This window comes from Falco rusticolus, chromosome 4, assembly GCF_015220075.1.
Source record: "Falco rusticolus isolate bFalRus1 chromosome 4, bFalRus1.pri, whole genome shotgun sequence".
Classification (NCBI taxonomy): Eukaryota; Metazoa; Chordata; class Aves; order Falconiformes; family Falconidae; genus Falco; species Falco rusticolus.
Window position 1 is genome coordinate 3,046,211 of NC_051190.1, and position 19,241 is coordinate 3,065,451.

Below are 19,241 nucleotides of genomic sequence, written 5' to 3' on the forward strand. Positions count from 1 at the left end.
AAATAGGATAATGGCAATCATCAAACCTGCTTGGTGTGTGGGGGTAGTTGTTTGTTTTCACACTTGTTTGTTTTCAGTTTTTAAGAGCCTGAGGAAAAGACTTAATAGTAGAAACTCTGCTCTTAGGTATACATCATTCCAACAACTCAAGTGCTGTGCCCTGAAAAATGGTGGGTTTGGCTCCAAAGTGCTTTTAGAAGGGGAAAGAAATTGGTTTTGTATTTGTTTGCTTCTCTGCTTTGTTTTTGCCCTCATAAAACAAGAAACAATGGAAGGAAATGGGTCTTGATGCATTCTTACAGAAAAAAAACCTAGTATGCTTTTTATTTTGTTTCTTTCCTTGTGTTGTTTCATTAACTTAGTCATGTAAAAAAAATCCATTTTATGAGTGTTTTCATGTAATATTCTGATGAATACATAGGAAAACTGCTATAAAAACAGAAGGGAATAATTACTGCCCAGTGCTACTGTTTGTATATCTGTTTGGAACGTATTACGAGAGGATATTAAAAAGGCTTTCTAGCTAAAAGTTTACACTGTAAACAAATACTTTCTGTATTGTTTACTTGCCTTTTTCTGTTTTATTCTTAAATATACCTTGCAAAGTATTTGGAATCTTCAGGTGCCAGTTCTTGAAGACACATGGAAAATGCTCTGGTTTCAAGTCCAGGAGAGAATCCTGCTTTCAGCTGGGATGGAGTTAATTTTCTTCTTAGTAGCTAATGCAGTGCTGTGTTTTGAATTTAATATGAGAATAATGTTGATAACAAACTGATGTTTTTAGTTGTTGCTAAGTATTGTTTATACTGAGTCAAGGACTTTCCAGTTTCTTGGGCCCTGCCAGGGGAGGGCTGGAGGGGCAGGGGAACTGGGGAGGGGACACAGCCGGGACAGCTGAGCCCAAGGAGCCAAGAGGATGTGCCATACCACAGACCATCAGGCTCAGGATGTAAACTGGGGGGAGCTGGCTGGGAGGGGCTGGTGGCTGCTGGGGGGCTGGCTTGGCATCGCTCCCTGGGTGGTGAGCAATTGCATTGTGCATCACTTTTTTTGGTTTTTCCCCTTCCCTTTTGGCTTTTATTCCTCTCTCCCTCTCTCTACTTTTCATTTCAGTTGTTGTTGTTGTTATTAGATATTTTATTTTAATTATTAAGTTGTTCTGATCTCAACTCTTGAATTATACCTGCTTTTCCCTGATTCTAAACCCCATCCCACTGAGTGGGGGAAGTGGGCGAGTGGCCGCATGGTACTCGCTTGCCAGCTGCAGTTAAACTATGACAGATGGTTTAGGCTGGTATGGACCTTAAAGACCATCTAGTTCCACCCCCCTGCCCAGGCTGCTCCCAGCCCCGTCCAGCCTGGCCTTGGGCACTGCCAGGGATGGGGCACCCACAGCTGCTCTGGGCAGCCTGGGCCAGCGCCTCGCCACCATCATAATGAAGAATTTCTTCCTAATATCTCATCTAAATCTGCCCTCTTTCAGGTAAAGCCATTGCCCCTTGTCTTATCACTACCTGCCCTTGTAGATAGTCCCTCTCCAGCTTTCCTGTTTCCTCCAGCCCCCTTAGGTACTGGCAGGTGCTGTAAGGTCTGCCCAGAGCCTTCCCTTCTCCAGGCTGAACAGCCCCAACTTTCAGCCCGTCTTCACAGGCGAGCTGCTCCAGCCCTCTGGTCGTCTTCGTGGCCTCCTGTGGACTCGCTCCAACAGGTCCGTGTCCTTCTTGTGTTAATGCAGCACTGCAGGTGAGAGGTCTCAGGAGAGCGGAGCAGAGGGGCAGGTTCCCCTCCCCCGCCCTGCTGGCCACGCTGCTTCTGGTGAAGCCCAGGGCACGCACGGGGGGCTCTCTGGGCTGCAGGGGCACATTGCCAGGCCATGTTGAGCTTCTCGTCCACCAACACCCCCAAGTCCATCTCCTCAGGGCTGCTCCCAGTCCATTCTCCACCCAGCCTGTATTTGTTCTGTACTGTGTGTCTGAGCTGGCTAAGCCCATGTGCTAAGGCACTTGCTGCATTTGCCTATTGTCCGACTTTTGCAGTAATGGCTCAAATGTAGATAGGTCAAAACGAAGTATAAAGTCCATCTTGGAAGAGGACATTCTCAGAAAAAAAGGATACAAAAATTGAGTGATCATTAAAGGGGCGGAAAATCAAATTCAAGACACTTGTAGCTTGATAAAATGATGAAATGAAAGGCATCAGAGGAGGAAAGGTGCCCTGAAAGGTGATGGCAGGATTCTTAAACATGTTGCAGCTGGCAAAGTGGAAGTCTGTAAGGTGATTTTGAGAGAGGTAATGTTTGCATTTTGTATGAAAAGTGAGGCCACTCATGAGAAGTGTTATACATCTATACATCTATTCAAGATAAATGAATACAGGAGGAACTCAAAGAATAATAGTTGCTGTTCATTGAGATCAAAATGAGAATGCCTCGTGACCTTGACCTTTTAAGCTGTGGCTATGGGCTGAAAATACAGAATTTTGGAAAGGCTATAGAGGGAAAACAAGCATCAACCAGGGGCACCATCATTAAAAGAAAGCACAAAGTTGATGGAGTTGAATTTTTTGCAAGATAGTAAACCACTCAGACAGGAAAGGCTGTGAAGGCAGGGACAGAAAAAAGGCACTTACGGAGGTACTAGGGTTGCCAGGAATTTGTCAGCCATCTCAACCACCTGAGGTAGCACCATTGTGTACAGGGATCTGGGAAAACTATCCACAGTTTTCTCTACTTACTGTTTAAATAAAGGAGCTTGAAGAAGGACATGCAGTTTTTATAATCCTTGGCTTTGATTTTTTTTTTTTAAGGTTAATTTCTTTGTGTCTGTGTGTTTAAGTTTGCAATTTCTGTGTCAACTGAATTAAGAAGTATCTAACAGTTAATTCCTTAGATTATAGCCAAACCTGATTTTAGCTACAGTTTAATTATATAAAGTCAGCAGCCACTTCTGAAAAAAATTGTGTTGGAACCACTGGAATTGTTGTAGGATAAACTTTTGCCACTGGCAGCAAGAGTAGATCCTTGTTTAAGTGCATTACCTTGGTTTCTTAGATAGTGAGGAACATACTTCACCACAGAGTGCACTATGCAGGCTCTGACGTGCATCTAGGTATAAATTCTGAACAAAGAGAAATATGTCAGTTCAGGATACTGCTCATGTTGATTGTTCATTTATGGCTTTTTTTTCCTGTGGGAAAGGGGGATGGGGAAGGAATTGTTGAATATGCAAAATGCTTGAAGTGTTTTCGGTTTCAGTAAGATGAAGGGTAGTGCTTACTGTGCATCAGGTATCCAAGATGAAAGGAGAGTGCTGAACTTTATAATTATCCCTCAGTCTATACCGTGAAGTCTGAAAACGTTGCATGTTAGAACTTGCAAGCATGTAATGAATTTCAAGTTGCAATTTCATTTCTGTTGCATTCCTGAAAGATACAGCCAGTGGTCCAAGAAGAATACTGAACAAGTCACACAAGGTGTGTTAATGCAGCCTGATGTTCTTTTCTAGCATAAGTGTATTTAGACACACGCACACATATTTTGTAAAGTAATTTAAGCTGCCAAAAGTTCTGATGTATTGTCTCTCTGCTATAGCATAGAACAAAAATACGTTTAATCTCCTATCTATCAAAAAGTTCACATTTTGTGGTTGTGAAATAATTCAGTTACTTTAATTTTAAACATGTGCTTGAATGTATTCATTTTTCATTTGTTTAGATTTCCTAAGTGTACATTTCTAAATCAAAGACCAAGATATGATAAGCCGTAATTGATCTGGGAAGCTGTATGTTCTCATGTGATACTCAGCTGTGCTCTTTGATGTATGTAATGTCTAATTTTCAGCCCTTGCCTTTGCCTGTAGAATTTGACTGTTATTCTCCACTGTATTTGGAGCATTTGTAACATAGTAAATACTGTGGTTTGCATAATAAAACTACTCCAGGTTTTCCTAAGCAGAGGGTTTGGTACGTGTGTATGTAAATTTATCTCAGTTGTGTGTAGAAAATAGTATTTGTGGGGGTTGTTTGTTTGTTTGTTTTGTCTCTCTTAATGAGGTGGCCATTTTTAAGGCAAATCCTGCTGGCAAGAAACTTACAAGAATCCTCTAAGGGTACATTTATATTCTTGCAAGTTTGTTTAGAAGATAAACAGTAGTTATCTTTTGAATTACATATGTTAATTACAAGATGCAAAGCCACTACCTGCTGCAGTAGGTGAACACCTAATTTTGGAACCATTGTCATGGAAGTTAAATTTCAGGTACCCGGTGTTACTGTTGTATGAAGGAAATGCAAAACTCTCTGTTCAGTAGGATGTATTGAACATGCAAAATGCAGCTGTGTAAAATCAATCAGCGGGAACTTGTGAGCAAAGTTAATGCACAGGGACTTCCCCCTCCCCCCATTATTTCTATTATGTAAGACAATAATACTTGTAATTCCAAGTGTGGGAAACTTTCTCTTATCCTGAATAGACATAATTTGTATCTGAAATTTAAGAACCTCTCCAAAGAGGTTTGAACATAAAAGCACGTATTTGAAGAAGCAGGTGTATTTAGATGATCTGTCCAGATTTGTACAGGCGGGGTTGGTTTTGACAGCTGTTTTCTTATCTTCCTATTTTATTACTTTTCCTGTCATTGCCTGTAGCTGCATTTAGGTTTAACTTACCCAGGTGTGCTGCAGGACAGAAGAGAAGTGAAAACAAAATCCAGATTCACAGCTTGGGTTGGGTGTCAGGTTCGTGTCGTGACAGTCATTATAGACATTGTCTTTCATGGCTTTCGGTGTTTCATGATTTCTCCTCTTGAAAGTTTCATTCTTTTGAAGTAATATGCAAAGTTTGCATAGTCTATGTGGTTTAATTGTCTTTTCATGGAAACTCATATTGCTCTCAACAAAGACTATGATATATTATCATTTAGCTGTTCGTATTGACATTTAACACAGCTTCTTTTGCGCGATATCACATAGCTTGTTGTCTTTAGATTAGCATGCAATTCTTCATTTTTGTATTTAATTTTTCTGTTTTCTTTCATGTTCTCCTCTCCCCTCTGCATGTCATTGATTAAGGTACTACTACTCTGTTCTTCGTAAACCTTGGTAAGATCCAACACACAATGCTGTGCCTCCCCCTGGCAGTGCCCAAGGCCAGGTTGGACGGGGCTAGGAGCAACCTGGACTGGTGGAAGGTGGCCCTGCCTGTGGCAGGGGGTGGAACTGGGTGCTCGTTAAGGTCCCTTCCATCCCAAACCATTTGTCATGATTCTATGGTTATGACTGCCGTGATAGATGAAGTGTAATCTGTCTTCGTTCTCCTGGAAGTAAAATCATAGCATACTTTTCAGATGTTTAAAAATAAAATAGTTCTCAATCCAGGATGTTTGCGTAGTGGTTAAATACCTGTGAACCTTAATGTCAATCTTTTTGCAAATATTTTCGTGTTAAAAGCCTCCTAGAAAAGAGCTGTGCTTTAGATAGGAGAGAATTTGTCATTCTTTTCACTTTCACCCTCTTGTTAACAGTACTGTACCTCCCCAGTAACCTAGTAGGCACTGCTGCTGTGCTTGGGCTTAGTCCTCAAGTTACTCGAGGTGCTCAGCTGCTAAGGGCAAGTACAGGGAGCTGCTCTTTTCCCTGTAGTTTCAACCAAAAGCAATGGCAGTGCCGGTGGAGCTGCCGCTCGTGCTGCGCGGGGCGTCAGAGTCGTGCAGTGCTGCACGTCAGGCAGGTAAAGCAGGAGGGCTCTGCAGCCTTCGCAGGAGTTGCGGAGCAGCTCACCGGTTCCTGGGTGGAGGTATTTCCGTGTCACAAAACCACTAATATAACTGGCACCCTGATGAGCCTTTCTCTGCAAAAAACCAAACCGAGCGGGGAGCGTGCTTGCCTTCTGACCCCCGCTGCCCAGATCAGCGGGGGGATGGGAGCACACGGAGCAGAGAAGCTGGCCGCCTTCCGATGTGTCTGCTTAGCAGGTAAAGCAGACGGTTCAGGGCTGTCAGTTGGCTTCTTTCGCTTTTGTCTTTGAGTCACCTCATGGTGTATTTTTAAAAGTGTTTGTCGTGCTGCTCGGTGCGTTTGTAAGGGTTACAATCTATGGGCTTTGTTTTCAAAAATTAAAGCGGGCTAGACAAAGTGGACTATCGGTCTGAACTTTGGTTTTCTTGCTTTTTGCCAGCTCAAATCATACCATAAAGTCTATTTAAAGTTTTTGGGTTTTGTATTTATTTTCCACATCCTTGACCCTGACTGGTGAGCTGGACATTTATGTTTGCCTTGGCAAGCTCCAAGCTGCTCATCTAGGGCAGGATGAAAACTTTTTTTTTCTTTTGTAAACAAACTGTTCCTTCAGTATTTTCCATAAGGATTTCCACCACCATTTTGCAGCGCTTCTAGGAATTGAGAAAATCTTGCCATTCTGAGTTTTCATTTTACACAGCTTGTAGCACTGCATAGAAATGTTTGATTTTCTATGTTTTCTGAGGTTGAATTTTGAAGAGCTTTTTTCAGAATGTTTTCAAATTCCAGAAATACTACATTTTGTCTTGAAGAGGTTTATTAAAGCAACAGGTCAGCGTTCATTGTTGCTTGTCTAGAAATGGGGTTGTTTGTATTTTTTATTTGTCTAACCGTGAACAACTGTGCAACTGTGAACACTGCCCCATTGTACTAGACACTGTATATATGTAAAATACCACTTTGTGCCCTGAAGAATTTATGGTCTAAATAACATCTGGCGTTCTGTACTTCTGTGGATATATTTTAGTTGTCAGGATGTAAAATGAGAGAATAACTTAGGTCACTTTATGCCGACACACAAATTGTTGGGGAACAAATAAATTGAATTTTGTTTCCCACAGGAACAAAGGGCTGGTGCTGCTCCTTTGTGTTAGGGGTCTGGCGGCGAGGGGCTCACCGGTTTGAGTGCTGTGTGCCCTGCAAGTGGCATTCTTGTTCTCCTAATCAAAAAAGGCTTGTCACAGTACTCCAGCAGTGTTGCTGCTAACTTAGGCAAGTTTGAAATGCTCCAAGTCAGAGAGGAAATTTTATATAGTATAGAATTTATAGTATGATAATATTAAATTCCATTCAGAGCTAGGTACCCATGTTTAGTCCTCATCCCAAGCTACTGCAAGCCCTGCCAAGTGGAAGGAGGGTATTGCCATAAACCTAAAAAAATAATCAGGAGAAGTCTTTTAAGAATACCCATGCTTTCTGGAAGAAAAGCTTGTAGTATATATTCAGAATATGTTTTCCCCTCACCCCAAATAGTTCTGCCTGCAAGTCCCTATATTTCCTTTACATCATGTGTTCTGCTCCCTGGTAACCGGTATGAATTTATAACACTCACCTTAGCGTGTTCACAAGGATACCAGATTTCGTGGTACTCTGTGAAAATACTTTTTTGCCCCAATCTATAATCACTTACTGAACAAGGGCAAGTAGCAAAGTGTAAGTACAATTATATTGTACTGCAGAAGAAAAATCAACGTGGTTTTTAATTTTATTTCAACAATGGGAAAATACGAACATCATATGACTTCTTATCTTTATGCTGCTGTTCTTGAGATCTAAAATTAGACTACAAAATGAAGTATTGGAGAACAATTAGTTCTTTATGAATGACTTGAAAATTTTCTGCAATTTTAATGAAGTATGCTATTTATTATAAGTTTTTATCTACATTAAGTATGTGCCAGTGAGTCAGCAAACCAAAACAAAAAGTCTAGTTTTAGGTCTGCTGCTCACTCTAAATGATAATAAATAGTAAGTAACCAAACTGAAAGGTCAGGAACAAATGCTGAAAAGTGTACGTTAAAAAATGCCCCCAGAGTTAGAAATAATGAATGGTGTGTAGGTTGTTAACAGAAGAGAAAAATTCTGAATTTTATATAAAGCTCCACTGGTGTTAGTCAATAGTCCATAAAATGTTATTTATTCTTCCTTTTAAATAGTAATACTGATTTTATAAAGGTATATTAAAAGTATATTGAAACTCCACAAGCTAAATTTCCACTTCCTTTTTTTTGTTGCAGATCTGGGACATGAGTGATGATGAAACAGTTTGAGATCGGCGGGATAAGGTGGAAGATGACCTGCTTTGGACGGCAGCACTGCCTTTGATCCCTTCCTTGACAAGTTAATGATTGCTTACCCGTGCTGACTGCTACAAATACAAACAAATATAATCCACAGTTTGACACTAATACCTTCACATTAAAAGCAGTATGTTATGGATATAACTCTCCACATGTTCATTTTTATTATGTAAATAACTAAAGCAATGTGGTTATGTTTAAACCTTTTTTTTTTTTTTTTTTTTTTTTTTAGTTTCTGAATATGGCTTACATGTAAAATACGCTGCCTAAGTAAGCTGTGGTGTTTTATTCGCCCCAGTTTTTATTTTGCTTGTCCATGGACGTGTCCAAGCAGCATGTCTAAATGTCTTTTTTCATCTTTCCCAGATTTGTGCCCCTTTAGTTGGAATTTATTGTTAAGATGGAGAACATTCTGCTATCGGGAATTAAATCCTTAAAAGAAAGCAGGAGTAGGTAAGAACCTACACCTACTGCCTACACCACGTTGCTTGCTGTTTCTAGGTACATGTTTATAGTACAACTGATAGTTCTTGCCTGTGTCAATGGAGGTGTTATTCTCTGTAAAGGTCTCATAATTTCATGCTATGGGAAAAAATGTGGTTTGACTTATTTTTACACAGGAAAGACCAAAATGCATTGGTATCATGATTAGGAGCCCCTGAAGTTCAGAGCAGGCTGTTACATAGTAAAAATTGCTTTGTGGGGGTAGGTCATTGATAAAGTCAAACCTTGTCGAGAAATGCTTAACTGAAATGAGAAATCGGTTCTCTAGCTCCGCTATTCTTGGATGCTCTCACCCAGTACTTTACAGGTGTTTTTAAAAAAAAAAAAAAGAGCAATTAGGGTTTTCATTTTGGTTGGGTTTTAAGTTTTTCAATTTTTGCAGCATCAGGAATGGCTTCAGAGATTATAGCTGAGCACAAACAGTAGTTAGGAAATCCTTGAGTTGAAAAGATAACTTGAGAAAAAAGGACTTGTAAAAGGTCAAAGTACATTACTTTAAAGTTGAAAGTGAATATTGTTTTTTATCTTGGCATAGGTTTTAGAAGTCTATTTGCAATCCCTTTTAGAGCTGTATATTGTGGGGATTATGGACTAACTCACTCAGAAAACATGCAAATCACTTTATCTGTCAAGCAGTCTTTATTTCCTGTAAGTATTACGAAAATTAGTGGGTCAATCCAATTATTTTAGTTTCTTCCTTAACATAAGCCCTGAATATTCGGTGCAGATAATTTCCCAGCTTTTCTTATGCCACATCAGAAGTTTTGTCAGGTCAAATTTCCCTAAAAACTTACGATACCTGCAACTCCCATGTTCCAGTCATAAAGGAGCTTTATGGAGAGATGCTGAGGTTTGCGTCAAGTGTCTAAAATAGCTATTGTTTCTATTTATTTTAACTATGATATTCGTTATATTTATGTGATTTCTTAAGTAGCCTTAAGGGAATGTCTTGTTTAGCTAACTTCATTGTAATATAAAAATATATATGAATGAAATGTATATTTTTGGAAGACTAGTAATCGCAGGAAACTGCTCTTTTGGTGGTCAGGCAGTGAACAATAAGATCGATAACGTGCCATGTCCATTTTAAAGCAGTTTGTTGATGTACATAATTAGTTATGAGCTCAAATGACTTCCATTTTGTTAGCCTTGAATGAGTACGAGGGCGGTTTAAAGGGAGCGATCGACATTTTTATCCTTTGGAGTTGCTAACCATAGAGAGTGAAAGTCTCTTTTGCATTTTTTTGGTTATCTAAAACTTGAAAACTAGAAATCTTTCTGAAATCTGGTAAATTGTTTTAAATATCTAAAAGTATCCTGTTAAAGTCACATTGTAGCTTTGCATTGGCGGTATCTAACTGTAGACGTGTACAAGATCGAAAGGTTCAAAACTCAGGGTTAATACAACGTTTCCTTACCTCTGTAATTTCAGTAACGTACAGCTCTCTCAGGCTGAGCTGTTTCCTGTACATATGCTTCCCAGATGTCTCTGATGTTCAGAAACACTTCAGTTTGACTTGGAATAACTTCCGTTGTCTAACTATACTGTTGTTTTCTTTCTCCTTGCCGACAAGCGTTGTTCTTGTTTTGCTTTTACTCAATTTCTTGGCATTTCACTGAGAGAGAAATCCTGAGAAGCCATTCAAATGAATGAATGAGTGCACGTTCAAATACTATTAGCAGATAAGCACATTTATTTACGGGCTTGTGTGCACTTCATGGCAGGATTTCAGCACAGTCCTCAGCTCCAGTTATTGCCGTTTAATGGAAGAAGCTAAACTTTACCTCCTTCATGAAGCAAGGTAGCATTTAAATTTTATTTGTGCTGCCATGACCTCCTAGGCATCAGTGAAGAGCCCAAACTCATACTTCTGATGCAGAACCCAACAGCTACCATGGCTTTTCAGGTAAACCACATCTGTTGGGAAGAGGGAGCGAACAGCCTCAGAGAAACCTGCTCCTCTTGCCAGAAATGCAGTAGCCTTCTGTGGGAGTGGGGGCGTGGGACTGTATCTCACAGAAGGCAACTGTGACACCTTCGCATCACATCTGGGGACATTTAATAAAGACCACAGATCTCAACGGAGAGCTGCTGACATCCTTTTTGTGCTTGAGTATTATAGAAACTCATGGATTGGGAGCCTCTCTTTTCCTTTCACACTTCTGCTGACTAGAATTTTTCTTCAGTGTCATCCCTTCAGTGTGTTTGCCAGCTGAATTCTAGAATGTGTTATGGAGTGGTACCACATTCATGGAAGGGAGGTACTTGAGATTCTGTATGAAAGTTTTCTTCTTTAAAACACCCCCTTGCTTTTATCCTTGCTTTCACAGTCTGCTGTTAAGTCCTCTTCACCTGTGTCATAGTCTGTTGATTAGGAATAAATTTTGCCTAGGACATGCCCTTTACACGGTGTGTAATTAATTGTCTCAGCACCGTTACAGCCAGCAGAGTCACGGCCAGTAGGTGGTTCAGCTCACATGAGAATCTGTTCTGTGAAACATGGGGCTAATTTGAGTCTTCAGACTTCAACATAGGGCTCTGTGAGGGAGAAAGGGCACAAATTTGAAAATTACACTTAGATCCATGAAGAAAGACTCACGATGGCCCAAGCAGGTTGGTCGAGAAAATCACCAAGGAATGCAACCGTAGGATGTACATTCCTAGGAAGCTGATGACTCTCAAGAACTACAGAGAGATTCTGCTTCAGTAGAAATCAGCACAAGTTACTTTGCCACTTCAAAGAAAACTGTAGAGTTTGCTCCAGCCCTTAACATTGTAGAGCTTGAGCCTGGAAAAATTCTTCTCCCTTCCCTGTGTTCTGTCTGGCTTTGGTATTGTGTCCTCAGAGAAGTCCAGTGACATGAACTAAAATTTCATTTTTGTTGTCTTTGATACTCTTATTCCACTTCCTGTGAAATGTTCTTTCTAATTCTGTTTCTTTGTATAAGATTTGGCTGCTCACCTTAAATATATTCAACAGAACTATTAGCAAAATTGAATAATTTCCCCATACTTTTCTTTTTTCTTTTAACTTCTCACTTGTGCTCTCATGGAAAACTCTTACTGAATTGGGTTTTATGTATTTCTGAACTTTTCGCTAGGCACTGTAGAGTCACGTCACAGCACTTGTTTTTCCGTCTTACTGAACGAATTCCTTCTGAATGTACGTTAACTAGTCCAAATGGAATTGCTAATAGAATCATAGAATCGCTGCGGTTGGAACAGACCCTTAAGATCATCGAGTCCAACTGTAGACCTAACACTGCCAAGTCCACCACTAGCTACTCCATCGTTGCACTCCTCTGGAATAGCGCTGGGCCACGAACAGCTCACCCAGCTCCCAACTTTCCGCGGAGTTTTCCTCCTCTTTTCCTAGCCAAATCGTAGACCCAGTGAGAGTGCCGGGATGTGACTGAGAACAGACTTTGGCATGCAGGGCTCTCATTAGTGCCATAATGTGGGAACAGGTCACTAACCTGATACCAGCGTTTGGGCTGTTGATCAACAAACTCTGCCTGTTTCCTACAGCATCATTAAGAGCTGTGACGGAATCCATGTGGGTATTTTTATGTAGCTTCTCTTTATAACCATCTCTTAAGAGTTCAAGGAAAGCCTAACTCTGTAGTCTTACGGGAATAGGAAGGATAGCTTGCATTCTTTCAAAAGTAAGAGATGTTGCCAGCTAACATGTAGTCACAACCTTTCTTGTCCTGCTGCCGGGTGCTGTGCAGTGCCGGTCCCACCAGTGCTGGACGGGGCAGACAGCCGTTCTCATGCTCTCCATCCAGTCACCTTTGTGCTGTCATGTTGCACCAAGAGTGCACAGAAGCTGAAGAGAACATAAACAGCTAGATGGTGGCATTTCTCCTTGCCAATTTTCCAAATTTTTATACCAAATTTGTTAGGGTTGGGTTTTTTTAATACTAATGCAGTACTTTCCTTAGAAACAAATAAGCACTTGTACTCCAAAGAGAGCCATTAAAGAAATACTTGCAACGTGGTAAACTTTAGCAGACTTCCTAAGAAACATACTCTGGAAGACATCCCAAGCCTGTTACCATATTTTTTTCTGAATCTTTTGACATGACTTCATTAATTCCTTTTATTCCCCTTTCTTTTTTTTTTTTTTTTAATAAAAAGTTCCATGCAGATGATGTGCTCGTGCATATCCTGCCAAAGTGAAACTTTCATTCAAGAGGGTCTTGTGCACCTTCTCTCTTGTAGAGCACCTGGATTAACTGTTTTAAAAGACAGAAATACCACGCTAGAAGGACTTTGGACTGTCCCAGTCTGGCCCTGTGTCAATTCCTAACCTATGACACCTACCTACCTGGCCCATTTCGGTTCCAGCTCTTTCCCTTGCAGCTGCCTGGACCGTCTCCAGAACCCTGACGGTGTTTAAAAGTACTGTGACAACACGCAGGTCATGCTTTAGGTTTGAAGTTAATCTAGACTTTTCCTTTCTATTACCACTTCAGCTATCCAGTGTCAGAATTTCTGAAAAGTTCTTTTTTTTATTTTTTATCAGTGCAGCACTTGACAGGTTTTGATATAAAAAGCCCTAACAAGTTGTTGACAGTGTTTTCTTTCTCATTTCACTGTTATTGACATACTTTTGTCTGCTACCGCTGACGCTATCATGACTCTTCATAGGGCAGGGGCTGACGAACGGACGGACCATGGGACCCCTTGCTTTGTGGCAGCGCTACTCCTAGGTTGACCCAGAGAGGTGAATGCTCCTTGCTTTTTTTCTTAACTTTTTGTTTAATTCCTCAGCTGTACAATGTATGGAAATTGGATCTGTGTACTTGGCAAAGAATATCTATGGTTTTCGTTCCCTGGGTCAAAGAAACTGGTCTGTTGCTCCAACCTGTTGTTTTGCTGGCGTGTTGTTGACTGTTGGTTGAAGTCGCGTAGTGTTAACCGGAATGGGCTGGGGCTCATTTGGAGCCGCTTTTCTCTTAAGTCCGGTAGCTGAAATTCAGCAATCCGTATTCTTCCACCAGCCAACAACTAGAGATTTGTCCAGGTTGTAGTATCGTCTTCGGAATGAGTCACTTGAGGATTATTTTAACCTGGCCAAGGAACTTGGCACTGCAAAAGGGAAACTGAAGCTACTCCCAGAAGAATTAATAGCCATAAGCTTGGGTAGCAATGCTGTTAAGTACCTTAAGGTATTCTGTATCTTAGGGCAGCAGTTTTTTCACCTAATTTCCCAGTTCAGATGATCTCACCCCAGGATAAGGATGCAGTTGAGCACTCCAACCGTATATAATTTCAAGTTCTAATTATTTCCTTCAATAATTGACAATATTATCTGCCTGTTGTGACTTAACGTAGCATGTGTTCAAATCCGGTGGAATTACGTTGTAGGACACTCTGAAAAGCTCTTGCCGGGATGTTGCAGATGAAGTGGCATGGTCTCTTTCTGCTTAACCAGGCCTGTTCTCCTTTGCCATTGTAGCTTCTTGCCGCTTCCTTGGGCTTGAGGATAAAAATGGGCGATCAGGAGTTCTAAAAACAAGCATGTTAAGTTTCCTGGCTGGCGTGGAGTACGCACTTATCCTTTCCATCTACTATAGCAGCCTAAATGCCTGTTTCCTCTTGTTCTTTGAATAGATGTTTATATAGGACATTGATATAAAGCACAATGGACTTTGCCTCTGGAACTGAAGGTCACATGCACACGTGCATTTCATTTTAAATGCTAAAAATTTCAAATTGCTTCTTAACAAAATATTTTCATAAGCTAACAGGAAAAGACAGAAGCATAGATACAGTGTTGTACCACTGCAAATCAAAAGCACAATTCTTTAAAACTTAGTCTTTGTACCTTTCCCATGCATTTACTTTCTGTTCTTGCATCTGTGACTGTGGATTGCTACTTCACTAGTCTTTGATTATCCAAAAATTCAGGCTTGTGTGTAACTTTAGGCACCGGGGTATTTGGTTTCTGTGAGATCTCTGCAGAATGATTCATTGCTTGATTTGTTAGTGAAATATCTTATGCACTAGGTAAATAAGAAAGGAGAGACATTACTCTGGTTACATTCGTCTGGAAGAGGTCAGTAGTGTTTTCCTGTTTCTCCTTTGGTCTGATGTGTGCACCCTCTCAAGAGCCTGGAGTTGATGCATCCCTGTGAGGCAGTGCTGCAGAAGTCTGGTGCATTTGAAATGCAAGCGAGCGTCTCATTTCTGGAATGATTTTACTTTCTAAATCAAAACCAGTATGGGCTGAAACTGCACAAAGGAAGGCTGCTAAAATTGTTTCCACATCATGTCAATAGGCTGGGAAGAAAGGCAAGAGCCATGGAGGTTTGAAGTCTGGCCCACTCCGAGTGCATTTAAAATCTACGTTTTAACAACTAGTAAATTGGTGTCCTTTTTCCTTCCCCTCACTCTTTTTTCTCTTCTTGTGAATATCCCCTTCGCACCCCCAGTGCTCGGTGCCTCCCTGGTAAGCGAGGGATGTGGATGACCACCCAAATTAATTTCCAGTAACAGACTTGTTTCAAATTAGTGTAAGAAGCAAGGAAACGATAAAGTAGGTATGATTTTGCTTGCGGGTTTTGCTTTGTCTTGAAGCGTCTTTATTTTGATTCCATGCTTCAGAGCCTGACTTTTATACAGTGATCCTGTAGGTGTTGCCGCTTCCTCAGGAACCAGTGACTCAAGCGATGTATAAATGAAATGACATCACCGGCAACTCTTGTTTGAATTGCCTGTTTCCTAAAGAGGGACTGTGGGGTTTTCTTTTAATACTTGCAGCTTTGTTTTGTTTTGTCTTGGGTTTTTTTCAGGGGGGAGGGGAAGAGGGGTTGTAACGGTCTAAGGCAGCCTTGCCGTGATGAGTAACCACACTGCATGTGTTTTAGCCTTTGGAGACATTGAAATCACCGATATTGAAGTTTACTTAAGACAGGAGATCCACGTTTCTATGCAAGCTATTTATGAATGAAATAACTGTAATTAGGCCTTAGTTGAGGTTCTTTTGTTATAAAGCGTTCTTAAATCGCTCCTGAGCTGGGGAGGGAGGGGGGTGGGAGGTGGAGGGGAAAGAAAAGATCTGAGCACAATTTTCCATTATTACTTTGGAAGTAATGCAAACAAAAGAAACGTGTGTTCTTACTACTGTGCCAGTCTAATGGATCTCCATCGCGGCTCTCAATAGGGATCAGCAGATTCTTGGTTCAGTGTTTCCTTCCCTGCAACTGATACTTTGCAGTGATAACGCTGGATAAATACACGGTCGAAACGGGAGGAGCCGGAGCAAAGTGCTGCTTTGGAGCATCCCCCAGGGCAGCAGGGCAGTGGTTGCAGCAGGTGGGCAGGGGTAGGGGGGCAGGCAGCTGCAGCATCCGCATTTCTTTCTTGGACAAAACCCCCAGTGATGTCACAGCAGGAGCTGGTGGTTGAGCTGGTGTTAAAAGTAATGTCAGGAATTCTGGCCATCAAAGGAATGTGGCAAGTCGGATGTCTGTCTAGGTCATTTATTCCTAGTGTTCACGGACAGGCTGTAAAAGCGTTGCACTTTACTCATTATTGTCATGAGCAAAGGATCACTGGCATTTTGTTTAAATAGTAGCAGTTTTGGAACGCTACAGAAATACAGCACCGCGGAGACTTTAGATAGGTCCGTTGGGCTGTGGTGTGATTGCGCAGGTTCTCACAGAGCCGGCAGTGCCGTTGTGGGTGCACTTTAAAGGAAAACTTAAAAGTCCTTGTATTCAGGGAGGTGGTGTCAGTGACTGCCATAGGTAGTGGTCTGTCTTCTATTTATGTGAACCTCTGTCAAACTTCAGCACTGTTAAGAACCACGTGATCAAAAATTATTTTTCAGATGGCACACTAAACCAAAGTCTAAAAAAAAAGATTCTGTATCTCTTTTTTTTTTTTTTTTTTAATTTATTTCAGCCTTCCTAAAGTTGCTGTTCAGCTTCCTTTGGATCCTTTGTTTTCTAGATTACCCTTGTGCCGGGGTCATGCATGCTTTTACCGAAAAACTCTTACTCAGGTTCCACCCGGTGGCTGTGAGAGCACCAGTTGTATATTGTTACTGGAACTAAGTTGGGAATGCTTTAAGGTGATACGTGACATAAATATAATAACACTGCACGTATTTGGTCACACAGATACAAAGACAGTTTTCCCCTAATTAAAACGTTTACTGTTGTATGTCTCTTGCATGCAGTTAGACACTATCTGTGATTTTGTCTAGGGCAGTAGTTAGGAATGAGTGAGCTATACATACTCTGCCCCACAAGCCCTGCAGGGCAGCAGCTGATGTGTAGCATGTAGCTAGATCATCCTCACCAGCTGCCTGATACACTCACATGCTAGGGCTCTCAGAAATCCTGGGGTAAGACAGTTCATTTACTTGCTAACTATACTTTGTGGAATAGGAATTCAGTAGTGTTTAGCAGTCAGATATTACAAACTTAGGATAGGCTGCTTTGTAACCACACTGATTTGCAAGGGAGAAACAGGGAGCAAGTCAGCTGGTGGGTGTACGGCGTTTCCCTGTTGCTGGAGGAATTATAGTTTCATTTCCAACAATGATGATATCTGTTACTTAATGTAGCTTCCTGTTGTTAGCATTTGGAAATGTCATTAAGAGATTCTGATAGATAACATCAAGATGTCCAATGCTTAAGAGTCAGCTAGGAACAGAGAGTAACAACATACCTGGTGATCTGAGATACTGGAACAGAATGGAAAAAAATGTGATTTAAATGTCACTTGAATGTCAGGAGGGGCTGACATTCATTGCATGAGGATATGCAGCAGAATGTTGTTTCAGAACATGACAAATTGCTGTTTTTAAATTAGTGTGTTGCTGTGGTTGTAGGCGGTTGTGGCTTCAGAAATTTCCTAAGCCATAATGTTATGTTCCAGCTTTCGCAGTTTGGAGATTAATTAGTTACGATGATTTTTAAAAACACTGCTGATATAAAGCAACTTTGTCCTCTCCGTAATAGTCATAGGCAGGGGAAGATGGGCTGAGGCAGAACACAGGGGCTCTGCCACAGGCCTCTGGCGAAGCCAAAGAGAGTCGCGTCACCTCCGCCTGCCACCCACTGCCCCAGCTCACTCGGCAGAGGCTCGTTTGCTGAGTAAGTGCCTAGTAGCAAGGCCGATCCCAACCGAGTCAGCCAGGCAATAGAATCGGTACTAGAGATTGTACAGGACTATCCGACCTCTACCACTGTCTGTTAATGCCTTTCAACGTGATCGGTTCGGGCAAGTTGTTCAGAAGTGGTTAGTGACCGCCACTGGCCTCGAGTTTTGGATGCCCAGCTCGGGATGTTCTAAGCCAAACTTTGATGATGTGTTAAACTGGGTTCCGGAATTCTAAAAGGAGTCTGATTTCAAATGTAAAGACAATCTTACATTAAGCATGTATTTTAAAAACGTTATGTATGTAAAAAAGGATTAAATAAATCTGTTGTTAACTTTTAAGTGCTTGCCATTTCAGTTTTACTTTTTCTAGCATGTGTGTACTGGAAGATCTGCCTACCAGGATGAGCATTAGGTTTTGTGCAACAAATCAGCTAAAATACCAGAGTCACCAAAGAGCTGTGTTTTTCTTGTGGAATGAAATACAGAAAAGGAAAAAGTTAATTGAGTGCACTTTTTTTTAAAACGAGTTTCTGGTTTTGAGGCTTGTGTTGTTTTTTTACCAGTCCGACTGCTAGAAGCTTAACTCTTTGTTGCACAGTACGTGCGTGCTGCTCCCGAACGGACTCGGATCCACATTTGCCTGGGTTCTTAGCACGGCTGGGATTCAGGGTAATGTAACTTAGCAATCCAGGCTCAGAGTGCTAGGAATAGCAGTTGTGTTCTCCAAGGCCTGCACTGCCATTTAAAGTTTCTGTCCCCTAGAATTAAAGGTTTGGATTCATTTACAAAACAAAGGTGTGCATTGACTTTGGTAATGGAACAGAAGAATCAAGAAGCAGGTAAGAATTGCACTTGTTCGGGGGTTTTAATTTTCTGATTTGACAAACATTTCTTGATTCGTTCTGACCATATGTTGTAAATTTACTCCAGAGGAGAAAACCCACCATTTCTTGTCCATTTCCCGAGTGAAATACAGAGAACTGTTCATGAACCAAGTACAGGGTGTAAATAAGTTGCCATGACCTGTAGTTTGTGGGACTCTGTGGTGGCGTTGGTGACATCTTTGTGTTTTACTAAACTTCCACAGTGTTTTCACATTGCCTGTTTTCCACAGTTAAACTTCTCCCAGCACAAAACTTCAGGTATGAGAGAAGAGCCAGTGACCTGGAATCCTCCGAAATCCTTCCTGTAATGAAGCTCTGGTCATTCTTTTGTCCTACCTCATATTTTCTTGTCCTTCCCTGTTTCCATTCTAGGTGGGAGATGGGAAGAGGCAGAAGAAAAGCACAAGTGCCAGAGTAAGAGGAACCTGGAAGAGGCTGGAAAGGCCACCTAGGAAGAGATTTGCTTCCTGTTGGAGGCTTTAGGAGCAGCGCATCAAGGTGCCCCGGCTCGGGAGCTTTCCCGTCAGAGGCGCTGTCCTTGGCTCCGAGGAGCTCACGTTCCTCCTAAGAGCTTCCCTTCATTTCCCTGGCTCCTGACCTTCTCTGCGCGGGGCCCGGCATTTTTCGGGAAGCTCTCCT

At 41.4% G+C, this 19,241-nt stretch overlaps 1 protein-coding gene across 5 annotated transcripts in view; it reads left to right on the plus strand.

The window, feature by feature from the left end:
* Window positions 1-18,057, plus strand: part of ATG7 (autophagy related 7) — a 122,589-nt gene extending 104,532 nt beyond the window's left edge. For 3 of the 5 annotated variants that reach the window (XM_037384645.1, XM_037384643.1, XM_037384644.1), the window contains one exon: window positions 8,031-18,057. Coding sequence is in view for 2 of the 5 variants with exons in the window: in XM_037384643.1 (XP_037240540.1) it covers window positions 8,031-8,063 (33 nt within the window). In the remaining 3 variants the exon portion in view is untranslated. The remainder of the gene's footprint in view (window positions 1-8,030) is intronic. The other 2 variants (XR_005103805.1, XR_005103806.1) reach the window with 2 other exon arrangements.
* Window positions 18,058-19,241: the final 1,184 nt, after the last annotated feature.